Consider the following 13,834-nt stretch of genomic DNA (forward strand, 5'->3'; position numbering starts at 1 on the left):
CTCTTGTTGCCCAGGCTGGAGTGTAGTGGTGTGATCTCGGCTCACTGCAATCTCTGCCTGCCAGGTTCAAGTAATTCTTCTGCCTCAGCCTACTGAGTAGCTGGGATTACAGGCATGTGCCACCACATCTGGCTAATTTTGTATTTTTAGTAGAGATGGGGTTTCTGCGTGTTGGTCAGCCTGGTCTTGAACTCCCGACCTCAGGTGATCCACCTGTCTCAGCCTCCCGAAGTGCTGAAATTACAGGTGTGAGCCACTGCTCCTGGCCTTTTTTTTTTTTTTTTTTTTGAGACAGAGTCTCACCATGCCACCCAGGCTGGAGTACGGTCATGAAATCTTGGCTCACTGTAACCTCTCCGTCTTGGATTCAAGTGATTCTCCTGCCTCAGCCTCCCAAGTAGCTGGGACTACAGGTGCGCACCATCACACCCGGCTAATTTCTATATTTTTAGTAGAGACGGAGTTTCGCCATGTTGGCCAGGCTGGTTTGGAACTTCTGACCTCAGGTGATCCACCCACCTCAGTCTCCCAAAGTGCTGGGATTACAGGTGTGAGCCACCACGCCCAGCTGGCTGTGTTTCTTTCTGGAGGCTCTAGGGAAGGACCTGCTGCCAATCTCATTCTTGTTGGCAGAATTCAGCCCTTAATTCCTAGAGGCCTCTCTTCTGTCGTTCCATGTGACCACTGCATCTCAGAGCCAGCAACAGGGGATCGAACCTGTCAAATGCTTGGAATCTCTCTGACTTCTCCTTTTCCCATATCTATCTTCTGCTTCTAGCCAGAGAAAGTTCTCTGCTTTTAAGGGCTCATGTGTTTAAACTGTGCACAATTGCATATTCCAGCATAATCTTTCTATCCTAAAACCAACTGATTAGCAACCATAATTATATCTGCAAAGTATCTTTTGTCACAGACGTTAACATAGCCACAGGCGTGGTGTCTCATCATACCCACAGCCCCATGGATTAGGATGAGAAATCATGAGGGCCATAATTCTGCCTATGCCAGACAGAAAGAGGTTGGAAGCCAGTGTACTTCTCATCCTGCCTCTCACAGCAGCTCCCCTGTAGCTCCAGCTCCCTCTGGGTGGGCCCTCTGCACACGGTCCTATCTCCTACCGGCAAGCTCTGCCATGGCTCTAGTGTCTACTGGATGATCCTGACTTCTGATTTTGGTAAAAACTTCCCTACCAGTTATCCTGCCGGCCTGTAGGGGTGGCAGCAGCTTTCCATGGCTGCTAATCTCAGGTCTGCAGCAGCATCCTTTGTTTGGCTCCTCAGCACGTTCATGACTTGGGAAACCAATTCCCTGCATTAAATTCCTTCTATTGAAAGACCTAGTTGGATGCACCCCTCAATTTGAGTTACTCCCATTATGTGTATCCACAGCACTAAACTATAATCTCCAAAAGAATGTGAGGGTTTATTTTCTTCTTGTTTGTTTGTTTTTTGTTTTTTGAGACAGGGTCTAGCTGTGTTGCCCAGGCTGGAGTGCAGTGATATGATCTTGGCTCACTGCAACCTCTGCCTCTGGGTTCAAGTGATTCTCCTGCCTCAGCCTCCCAAGTAGCAGGGATTACAGGCACATGCCACCACACCTGGCTAATTTTTGTATTTTTGGTAGAGACGGAGTTTCACCATGTTGGCCAGGCTGGTCTCAAACACCTGACCTCACGTGATTTGCCCACCTTGGCCTCCCAAAACGCCGGAATTACAGGCATGAGCCACCGTGCCCAGCCTCTTTGTTTTTTTTAAGCATCCCTTCTCCCCTGCCCCAGCAGTTCCCCAAATGGAAGCTCCAATTAACAGGCAGCTGTCATCATTTAACTAGATTCAGACCCCGCCCCCCAGGATTCTGATTCAGTAGGTATGGGGTGCAGCTGGACTCTGTGTGTGTGTGTGTGTGTGTGTGTGTGTGTGTGTGTGTGTGTATCTTACAAGCTCCCAGGGGATGCTGATCCCACTACTGCTGGCCCAGAGCCAGCTGGAACAGAGCATACAGGAATGTCCACTCCACTTGCAGAATGTGTACAAGGTGCTACACTGTTCCCCCAGGTTCTCCTGACCCTCACAGGAGCCCCATGAAACTTAGATTCTGCAACTTGCCTGGATCACCCAGGCAGCAGGGGCTGAGCTGAGATTTGAACCCCAACTTGCCACCCTCTTGCCATGTACCCTGCTGCCCACATCCCAGGGGGTTCTGCCCCATCCTTGGACTTGGTCTAAGCAGTCTGCAGCAGGGCTCACCTTCCAGCTCACAAAATATTCAATATCCCCTTGGAATGGGTAAACTGCCTTAAGACGCAGAGGCCACGTCCCTGCTGAGGTTTTTTTCTAACACTGTTATTAGCCAGCGAGACCATCCTGAGCTCTCTCTCCACCATCATCGTTCATACTGCAGTCCACACCTGAGCCTGCCACCTCATGTCCTCACCACCTTGTCCACCCCAGCCTTTCTCCTGGCTGGATTCTGCACTTCCTTCTGACGCTGCTCCTGATGCTGCCCCCGTAAAGCTTTCCTGAGCCCCACTTCCACCCCGTGATCCGGGGAACCCCTGTGATTAAACGGGAACACAAGCCACCACCACATCTCTGTTCTCAGATTAAATAGACTCAAAGAGAGGTCTAATTCCAGAACCTGAGGACAGAGTTTTTTCTGACTCTTCGTAGCCACATAAAATCCACTTAAAAAAAAAAAAAAAAAAGCTGTACTCCCAGCACTTTGGGAGGCCGAGACGGGCGGATCATGAGGTCAGGAGATCGAGACTATCCTGGCTAACACGGTGAAACCCCGTCTCTATTAAGAAATACAAAAAACTAGCCGGGCGAGGTGGCGGGCGCCTGTAGTCCCAGCTACTCGGGAGGCTGAGGCGGGAGAATGGCGTGAACCCGGGAGGCGGAGCTTGCAGTGAGCTGAGATCTGGCCACTGCACTCCAGCCTGGGCGACAGAGCGAGACTCCGTCTCAAAAAAAAAAAAAAAAAAAGTAAACTAAATCTGATCTAATTCCAGGATTTAGCACACCTTGCAGACAAACTTTAAAACCCCTTCAGGTCCCCAGATGCCTTGTGGCTCAGAATGTGGCCCAAAGACACTTGGGATCCTAAGTGGCATCACTTGGAAGCGAGTTTGAAATTAACTGGGAGGTTTTTAAAATTTTTTGGCTCACTGCTACATCTCTAGCACATAGAACAGGACCTGGCACATAGTAGGTACAAAATAAGTTTTGCATGACTAAATAGATGGTGTTTGCTCTTCTGGGTTGCAGCATTTATCACAGCATGAGGTAATTGCCTGTGTATTACTGTCTCCCCACTGCGCTGCAAGCTCTTTGAAAAACAGAGTTTGGGTCAGGCGCAGTGGTTCATGCCTGTATTCCCAGCACTTTGGGAGGCCAAGGTGGGCGGATCACTGGAGGCCAGCAGTTAGAGCCAAGCCTGGGCAACATGGTGAAACCCTATCTCTACAAAAAATACAAAAATTAGCTGGGTGTGGTGGTGCTGACCTATAATTCCAGCTACTTGGGAGGCTGAGGCAGGAGAATCGTTTGAGCCCGGGAGGTAGAGGTTGCAGTGAGCCAAGACTGTGCCACCGCACTCCAGCCTGGGGAACAGAGCAAGACTCTGTCTCAAAAAAGAAAAAGCAAGTGTTTATTGGCTAACTGAATGAATGAGGGACCAGGGTGCTTAGATACAGACCCCGTGGGATCCTCCCTGCGCTCCTCCTCCGACTTCTACAACAGGGTGCAGGGCTCCCCTCTAACGTGCTCTCTGAGCTGTGGGTGTCACATTTCAGGAACTTGCAGCTGGGCCTTTGAGGAAACAGCCCACCAAGCCCCAGCAGTGCCTTGGTGAGGGAGGTACATCCATCCTCCTGTCCGGGGCCCTTTCTCCTTGCAGGGGCCACAGCCTCAGGAACGCCGGAGTAAGAAGAGTCAGTGAACACCAGCCCGCCGATTTTTAGCATTTCCCTTCCCCATGCCTGCTGCAAAAGGCATGAGGACAGAGGAGCCATTCTCATTTCCCCCAGGCAGGAGGAAGTTCCGGGAGTACTAGCGTCCCTCCCTGAATCTTCAAAGGGTCTTTGGGCAGAAGCAGAGGTTCAGAGGAGACTGCCAAGAGGCACAACTGGGAAGGCTGACTCCCAGGACCCAGGGCTCGCAGCCTGGCCACAGGGGGCTGTGTCCTCACTTAGCCAAGAAGCAGCAGACCACCTGCCTTCCTGGACCCTCCAGCGGGGAGAGTGGTGACTGCAGCAGAAAGAAGAGGGTTCCCAGATATCCTGGACCAGGGAGGTCTCTGAGGAGTTTTCACCTCCCAGCAGGGTGCAAGAAACCCCCATAATCCCGGAAATTGAATCCTGGTCACTGGGTGAGCGCAGCTCAGAAGGAGATTTAATCCGATTTAGAAAAACAAAGCCCTAGAGTAACTCTCCCATGTGAACGAGAGATACCATCCGTCAGGAGCTCGGCTTCAGCGTCATTCACAATCACAAAGATTAAGAACCAACCTTTCTCAACAGGAGAAGAGACAAATGACGGCACAGTTACACAATGGATGAAACAAATAAAGCAGCACGACATGTATCAAGATGGATAATACATCTCAAAAACATGATGTTGAGCAAAACACAAGAACCAAAACGAAAAGAAAAATGCATTCTGTAGAATGACACACAATATGATGTCATTTACATAAACATTAAGACCCTGCAAATATGGTACCGTTTATATAAACATTAAAACCCTGCAAAGTGGCCAGGCACAGCAGCTCACACTTGTAATCCCAGGGAGGCTGAGGTGGGCAGATCGCCTGAGGTCAGGAGTTCGAGACCAGCCCAGCAAACATGGTGAAACACCGTCTCTACTAAAATTATAAAAAATTAACTGGGGGCCGGGCGCGGTGGCTCAAGCCTGTAATCCCAGCACTTTGGGAGGCCGAGACGGGCGGATCACGAGGTCAGGAGATCGAAACCATCCTTGCTAACCCGGTGAAACCCCGTCTCTACTAAAAAATACAAAAAAACTAGCCGGGCGAGGTGGCGGGCGCCTGTAGTCCCAGCTGCTCAGGAGGCTGAGGCAGGAGAATGGCGTGAGCCCGGGAGGCAGAGCTTGCAGTGAGCTGAGATCGCGCCACTGCACTCCAGCCTGGGCGACAGAGCGAGACTCCGTCTCAAAAAAAAAAAAAAAAAAAAAAAAAAAAAATTAACTGGGTGTGGTGGCGCACGCCTGTAGTCCCAGCTACTTGGGAGGCTGAGGCACAAGAATCGCTTGAACCCAGGAGGCAGAGGTGGCAGTAAGAAGAAATTGTGCCACTGTATACCAGCCTGGGTGACAAAGCGAGATTCTGTCTCTAAATAAATAAATAAATAAATAAATAAATTTTTTAAAAAGCCCTGCAAAATCAACACTCTGTAGTGTTTAGGAATACGTACATAGAAGGTGGAAATAAAGTAGGCGTAGTGGCTTACGCCCGTAATCCCAGCATTTTGGGAGGCCAGGGCAGGCAGATTGCCTAAGCTCAGGAGTTCGAGATCAGCCTGGTCAACAGGGTGAAACCCCATCTCTATTAAGAATACAAAAATTAGCCGGGAGTGGTGGCACACGCCTGTAATCCCAGCTACTCGGGAGGCTGAGGCAGGAGAATCGCTTGAACCGAGGAAGCAGAGATTGCAGTGAGCTAAGACTGGGCCACAGCACTCTAGCCTGGGCAAGAGAGAGAGACTCTGTCTCAAAAAAAGAAAGAAAATAGAGAAGCACAAAGCATGCATGTGATTAAGAAACACTGAATTCGTAACAGGAACAGGACTGTGGAGGGATCCACAGGAGTCTCCTAGTGTTGTATTTATTTTTCTTTTTCTTTTTTCTTTTCTTTTCTTTTTTTGAGACAGAGTCTGGCTCCATCACCCAGGCTGGAGTGTGATGGCCTGATCTCGGCTCACTGAAACTTCCACCTCCGGGACTCAAGTGATTCTCCTGCCTCAGTCTCCCAAATACCTGGGATTACAGGCGTGTGCCACCAGCCTGGCTAATTTTTGTATATTTAGTAGAGAAGGGGTTTCACCATGTTGGCCAGGCTGGTCTTGAACTCCTGACCTCAGGTGATCCACCCACCTCGGCCTCCCAAAGTGCTGAGATTACAGGCATGAGCCACCATGCCCAGCTGTATTCATTTTTCTAATAAGGGAATCTTAAGCAAATGCCGCATGGTATTCAGATCTGATAAAGGTGGGTAGCAGATTTGTGGGAGTTCATTACAGTATTTTCTATTCTTGTCTATACATTTGGAGTATTTCAAAAATTTTAAAATTAAGTTAAAAAAGTGGTGTTTCCTGCACCCAGCAGGGATTGAGGCACACCGTGCCCACCAGATCCATGACAGGGTTTGAAGTCGGGGTGGGTGGGCTACAGCCCTCTGCTTCCCTGCTCCATGCCATGGGCAGGGACTGGCCAGTTTTCCCACATGTTGGAGGCCCACGGTCACAGATGAAGATTATCAGAGGCTTCTGGAACCCTTTGCTGAGCACAGAATACCAGCAACTGCCCTCTGCTGGCAACCAGAGCTGCAGAGCCCTTGGGCCCTACCTGCCACCTCATCCTTGACATTGGCCCAGCTGCATCCCTGCTCCAGATCTGAGGGACGCCCGGCATCCTGGGTGCAGAAATTGGGGTTCTGGCGCCCGTAGACGGCATCCTGGACCTGGATGACCTGCCCCGAGCCGCAGTGCATGGTGGCACTGAGTCCCTTGCAGGCCAGGCTCTGGCCAAGTCCTGTGGCAAAGGGAAGGCAAGACGTTAGGGGGGCTCAGGGTTACAGACAGGCAAGTGCCGGTTCACAGGAAGAGGAGGGTCCCGGGGGTTAGGCTGAGATGCAAGAACTCAGGAGCTGCTTGGCAGGAGTAAGAAACAGAATATGGTCATTGGCAGCATTGTGCTGAGCCAGGTTCCCTGGGATCAGATCCAGCCCAGCCACACACTGCTGTGTGACCTTCAGCAAGTTAGCTAGCTTCTCTGTGCCCCCACTGTAATACTAAAAACCTCATGCAGGCCAGGCTCCGTGGCTCACCCCGTAATCCCGGCATTTTAGGAGGCCAAGACAGGCGGATCACTTGAGGTCAGGAGTTCGAGACCAGCCTGGCCAACATGGTGAAACCCCCTCTTTACTAAAATAATACAAAAATTATCCGGGGGTGGTGGGTCGCACTGTAATCCCAGCTACTCGGGAGGTTGAGGCAGGAGAATCACTTGAACCCAGGAAGCGGAGGTTGCAGTGAGCCAAGATCACACCACTGCACTCCAGCCTGGGTGACAGAGCAAGACTCCATCTCAAAAAAAAAAAAGAGAGCGGGAAAGACAGAAACAGAGACGTGACAGGTAGGCAGGCAGGAAGGCGGGCAGGTGCATGGGGAGACGGCAGGGATGGGCGACGGAGCATCACGTGGGCAGAGAATGATGCACAGAGACAGGGAGAGAAAGCCGCAGACAGAGGTGAGCTCAGAAAAACACATACAGGTCAGCACTTCAGCAGGGAGACAGAGACAGACACCGGCAAGCCCTGAAGAGCCAGAGGGAAACGGAGAGAACACAGAGGCAGGAAGAAAGTCAGAGACCAAGGGAGAGAAACAGAAAGAGTTGGAGAAAAAGAGAAGGGGAAGAAAGACCCAGAGAAAACTGAGACAGAGGAGGGGGCAAGAGAAAGAGAGGGTCAGAGAGATGGAGGCAGAAACAGGAGGGATAGGGGAGCCTGGAGAGAGGCCCGCAGGCGGGCAGGGAGACAGGGTGGGAGGTGGGGACTCCGGGGCAGGGGCCACTCACGGAACTCGCACACGAAGGCGAAGGTCTGGGCGCAGTCTGAGGCCACCCACTCGGAGGAAGGGCCTCTCCCGATGTGGCCGCAGGTGTCAGGGGCAGCGGTGGCCTGCCCTCCGCGCCAGTTGCTGTAGGTCACATTGGAGGTGTCCAACCAAGTCCCCGGCCCTGGAAGGACAACACAACCACCAGGACTCAGCAACTGTCTTCAAATTCCATTTATACAAATGCAGGGCTCACCCCTGCTCTGCCGCTGGCGTGTAGCAGGTCAACAGTTAATGTTGATGGGCTGGAGATCTCTCTCCAGGAGGAGTAAAGGTCTCTTCCTCACTGTCATCTTCAAACACTCAATAGAAGAACTGGAACACCAAATTGGAGAGCTTGCAGAAGGTGTTTTCATTAAATAAATGAGGCTGCCAGCTCTGTCTAACCATCATTGATAATTTATTTATTTTGAGATGGGGTCTTGCTCTGTCACCCAGGTTGGAGCGCAGTGGTGCATTTCAGCTCACTGCAACCTCCGCCTCCCAGTCAAGTGATCCTCCCAACTAGCTGAGACCACAGGTGCAAGCCACTATGACTGGCTGATTTTTTTGTATTTCTGGTAGAGACAGGGATTTTGCCACGTTTCCCAGGCTGGCCTCCAGCTCCTGAGCTCAAAGTCCACCCGCCTCGGCCTCCCAAAGTTCTGGGATTACAGGCATGAGCCACCGCACCTGGCCCTGACCACAGTCTAAGGAAGAGCCAGGGGCCAGGCCCGGTGGCTCACGCCTGTGATTCCAACATCCCAGAGGTGGGAGGATCACTTGCACCCAGGAGTTTAAGACCAGCCTGGGCAACCTAGAGAGAACTTGTCTCTACAAAAAAAAAAAAAAAAAAATTTTAGTCACACATGGTGCCTGTGGTCCTAGCTATTCGGGAGGCTGAGTTGGGAGGATTGCTTGAGCTGAGGTTGGGGCTACAGTGAGCCATGATCACGCCCCTATACTCCAGCCTGGGAGACAGAGCAAGACCCTGTCTCAAAATAATAATAATAATACAGTTCAGAAGTGGGCCATGGGATGTTTTAACATATCATCTTCTTCATAATCCAAGTATACCTGGGCAGTGCTGAGTTAAAACATAAGCAGTTATTGTTACTTTGGGCCTCTTCAGATCCTTGAAAATACTGATGTAACTCTTGAAGAGGAGTGTGTGTGTGTGTGTGTGTGTGTGTGTGTGTGTGTGTGTAAAACAGAACCATGTTGAGGACACCAGAGAGCTAGAAAACACTAAATATACAAATTTACTGTGGGTTGGGCATGGAGGCTCATACCTGGAATCCCAGCACTTTGGGAGGCCAAGGTGGATGGATCACTTGAAGCCAGGAGTTCAAGACCAGCCTGGCCAACATGGTAAAACCCTGTCTCTATTAAAAGTACAAAAATTAGCTGTAATTCCAGCTACTAGGGAGTCTGAGGCAAGGGAATCGCTTGAACCTGGGAGGCAGAGGTTGCAGTGGGCCAAGATGGCGCCACCGCACTCCAGCCTGGGAAACAGAGTGAGACTCTGTCTCACTCTGTCCCATTTATTATGGGTCCTCAAAAATATAATTATTAATTTATTGAAAGAAATTCATGCAAATGAAATGGTTTCTAAAAATCCAAATGGTACAAAGGGTATAAAATGAAAGTATCTTCCCACTCTAACCTATGGGCTTCTCCATCATTGTTATGTTTCTCACAAATGGTTCCAGGCTGAATTGAATCGTATCCACACATGAGCATTTACGAGTGCCTGAAATCTATTTACACAAATGCCATCTGATTGCACACAGTGTCTGGCCCTTGTTTCTTAAACGACATTAAATATTGGAGGTTGTTACCTATCAGCCTAGTTAGAACTACATTTTCTGCAATAACCACACAGTATCCCTGGAGAGGTTTTAATAGGCACAGCTCCTCTAGCTGGATGTGAATGGATGTTCAATACACAGAACTCGGCAACTGTTGCATCTACACCTCAAGAAACCATTCAGGAGACACTGCCTGCAGGGGCGTCTTAAGAATTCAAATCCCCTTGGCTGTGGGTTTTCTTAAATCAGCTTCCCAGTGGCTCATTTATTAAAATACTTCCACCCACTCTGGCGTTGTTCTGTGGCTGTTCAGCACGTACCATGTCACATTTCTCAAACCCAGTAGCTTATACAGGGGCAAAGAGAACCTCTGGGTACCAAGGTGCCCAGCAGGAAAGTCAGGCTTAGCATTGCTCTGACTGGTGGAGACCCCACTGTGTGCCACCAGCTGTGTCATACTGAGCACGTCTTTTCTCTCCAGACTTCATTTTCCTCCTCCGTGAAAGGAGAGCAGCTACGCTTACCTCGTGGGGTCCTTGTGAGCTTGTGAGGCTTGAATGCAAATGTTTTCTTATCCATTCTCTCTCTTTCTTTCTTTTTTCTTTTCTTTTTTTTTTTTTTTTAGACAGCGTCTCGCTGTGTTTTCCAGGCTGGAATGCAATGGCACAATCTTGGCTCACTGGAACCTCTGTCTCCTGGGTTCAAGGGATTCTCCTGCCTCAGCCTCCTGAGTAGCTGGGATCACAAGTGTGTGCTACCATGCCCAGCTAATTTTTGTATGTTTAGTAGAGATGAGGGTTCACCATGTTGGCCAATCTGGTCTCGAACTCCTGACCTCAAGTGATCCACCTGCCTCGGCCTCCCAAAGTGCTGGGATTACAGGCATGAGCCACCGCACCCAGCCTCCTTTTCCATTCTCAATTGTGTCTAGGTACTGGGAAAACAAAAATGTCCAGAGTATGGTTCTTTCTTTGAAGGGCTCATAGTATAGGCGGGAGACAGACAACTAAGCCATTTAAGCCTCACCAAAAGCACTGCCTTGGAATTGTGAACAGGGCTCTGCAGATTCATAGAGAATGACTCACCTGACTGCACTGGGTGGGGGAAAGAGCCTTCAGAGAATAAAGGAGGACAAAGACTTTCAGGACCATTAAAATTAGATTGTTAATGGAACTATGCTAAGCACTTGATCTGCTTTAGTGTCACAGAAAGTGAGGAAAGACAGGTGGAACACTAAAAAATAGCTTAGTCATTATTTTCTGAGACTCAGTTTTCTCATCTGTAAAATGGGGACATAAGGCCAGGCACAGTGGCTCCCACCTGTAATCCCAGCACTTTGGGAGGCTGAGGCAGGTGGATCACAAGCTCAGGAGATCGAGACCATCCTGGCTAACATGGTGAAACCCCTTCTCTATTAAAAATACAAAAAATTAGCCAAGCATAGTGGCATGTGCCTGTAATCCCAGATACTTGGGAGGCTGAAGCAGAAGAATCACTTGAACCTGGGAGGCGGAGGTTGCAGTGAGCCGAGATTGCGCCACTGCACTCCAGCCTGGGAGACAGAGAGAGACTCTGTCAAAAAAAAAAAAAAAAATAGAGACATAATAATTTTTCTCATTGTTATTGTAAGAATTCAACATGATAGTGACCATGAAGCACTCAGGATAGTGCCTGGCACTATTCTAGCAAGAACCAAAGCAGTCAGAGTATTATTATTAGGAACAGACAAAGAAGTGAGCATTTGTAGAGCGTCAGTGATGTGCCAGATTCTGTGCTAGGTGGCATTAGACATGAATTATTTTATTTAATCCACAACACAACCAAAGGGAAGGGTATCCATACCATAAGAATTAGGACATATTAATTTGTTCCATGTTGCTTTAGGTGAGAAGTGATGGCAAGAATTGCAAGCACAAGTTTCTCATAAAACACAGCGATCACGGCACCTACCTTCCATGGTTCCATTCCGTACCAAGTTCCACATGAGTCCAATCCACCATTCCCTGTCCTGGGAGATGTGCTTCTGCAGAAACCGCTGGGTGTCTTCATCCTGAATGAAGACCAAATGGCCTCCTTGCCCCTCGCACCAGCTCTGGGCATCACGGAAGGTGCGTCCAATTGGCACAAATTCATAGCAAGCATCTCTGAAGGCCACCTGGCTCTTAGAGCAAAAGCTGCCCTCCTCTGGCTTAGCAGTGGCGGCCCTAAGCCTCAGAGCAAGCACCAGGAGTACCAAGCCCACTGCACTCATGCTTGAACCACTGCTGGGGCCTCTGGATGGAGCTCGCTCTTGGGACTTTTATATGCACGTGCCCTCACATCCACCCATCATCCATCTTCCCTTCTGTCTGTGCATCAAATAATGGCAGCTACCTTTTGTTGAAGAAACAAAAGGCTCAGCTTGACAGTGTCTGCATTTTTGCGTCACCCAGCTCTTTGTTCAACGCCTGCTCCAATGCCTATTAATTTGTCAAATGATCTTCTCGGGAAAGATAAAGTTGCTATATCACCTGTCTGCTTATCTTTCAGTCAGCTGTTAGCGGTGGATAAAAAGTCCTTGCTATTGGTTTTATGTCATCACCCTGAGGGCTGTATGTTTCATGCAAAGCCATCAGCATGTGGGAAGCGTGTGATAAAAGAAAAATGGCAGGAAGGTTAGAGAATGGCAGGAAGGCAGGAAGATGGTAAAGAAACCAACTTGCTTTTATATCCAAGCCCATTGTGCCGAGTGGCAGCTGTGCCCAAATGATACCCATTCTCTTCCCAGCATGGCTGAAATCCTAATGGATATCTGGTCCCCTCCCTGATTCATCACACTATTCATCACGCATGCCTTCTGGAGAATCAAAATCCCCTAAAAAATTTACTGGATGTCATCATGAAAATCAGCTTTCACTCAAAGCTCAGAACTGGCCATCCTTATCCACTACTTACACCCTCCCGTGGGTTTCCATGGATCAAGTTCAAATTTCTTAACTTTGTATTCAAGGCTTAGTATGGTCTGGCCTCCGACAGTATTTCCAAACACATCCCCCCAAATGTGGGGAAACAGGCTTTCTTTCCGCTTGCTGATGGTAAATTGGTACCATCTCTATTGTGGGCAATGTGTTAATATTTAGAAAAAATTTAAAAGCACAAACTCTATAACGTAGCAGTCGCACATCTAGGAATTATATCAACAGGTAAATTAATACATGTGTGAAATGTCATATGAATAAGGTTATTCTTGGCAGAATTTGATAAAAAGGAAAAATTGGAAGCAATCTAGATGTCCATTGATAGGAAATGGGTTCACAAAACATGGTCTATCATATATAACCACTTTCAAAATGAGCAAATTCTTCCTCTACAAATTTGGAAGGACCCCTAAGATTTTTGTTTGTTTGTTTTGAGACAGAGATCTCGCTCTGTTGCCCAGGCTGGAGTACAATAGTGCAATCTCGGCTCACTGCAACCTCTGCCTCCTGGGTTCAAGCAATTCTCGTGCCTCAGCCTCCCTGAGCTGGGACGACAGATGCGCACCACCACGCCCTGCTAATTTTTTGTATTTTAGTAGAGATGGGGTTTCACCAAGTTGCCCAGGATGGCCTTGAACTCCTGAACTAAGGTAATCCACCCACCTCGGCCTCCCAAATTGCTAGGATTACAGGCGTGAACCACTGCACCTGGAGAGATTTTTGTTAATATTAAAAGCAAAGTATGAGATATTGTATATAGTTCAATCCCATTTGCATGAAAACATATCTAAAATTTATTTGTATGTGTATAATGTAGCTCATAAAAATCATATAAGAGGCTGGGCGCAGTGGCTCACGCCTGCAATCCCAGCACTTTGGGAGGCCGAGGCGGATGGATCACTTGAGCTCAGGAGTTCAAAACCAGCCTGGCCAACATGGTGAAAACTGGTCTCTACTCAAAACACAAAAAATTAGTTGGGCATGGTTGTGCATGCCTGTAATGCCAACTACTTGGGCAGCTGAGGCAGGAGAATTATTTGAACCTGGGAGGCGGAGATTGCAGTGAGCTGAGATCACGCCATTGCACTCCAGCCTGGGCAACAAGAATGAAACTCCATCTCAAAAAAACAAAACAAAAACAAAACAACAACAACAGCCAAAAAAAAAAAAAAAACCACATACAAGAGCTGGGCAAGATGACTCACACCTATAATCCCAACACTCTGGGAGGCCAAGAC

At 48.8% G+C, this 13,834-nt stretch overlaps 1 protein-coding gene across 1 annotated transcript in view; it reads right to left on the bottom strand.

Moving 5' to 3' along the window:
* LOC103233544 (polycystin-1-like protein 2) overlaps positions 1 to 13,302 on the bottom strand; it is a 107,710-nt gene extending 94,408 nt beyond the window's left edge. The window contains exons 1-3 of the mRNA XM_038008226.2: positions 11,590 to 13,302; positions 7,812 to 7,973; positions 6,582 to 6,767 (exon numbers count right to left, since the gene is read on the bottom strand). Of these exons, the coding sequence (XP_037864154.2) occupies positions 6,582 to 6,767; positions 7,812 to 7,973; positions 11,590 to 11,890 (649 nt within the window). The 5' untranslated portion in view covers positions 11,891 to 13,302. The remainder of the gene's footprint in view (positions 1 to 6,581; positions 6,768 to 7,811; positions 7,974 to 11,589) is intronic.
* Positions 13,303 to 13,834: the final 532 nt, after the last annotated feature.

The sequence above is a fragment of the Chlorocebus sabaeus genome, chromosome 5 (assembly GCF_047675955.1).
Source record: "Chlorocebus sabaeus isolate Y175 chromosome 5, mChlSab1.0.hap1, whole genome shotgun sequence".
In the NCBI taxonomy this organism is placed as follows: Eukaryota; Metazoa; Chordata; class Mammalia; order Primates; family Cercopithecidae; genus Chlorocebus; species Chlorocebus sabaeus.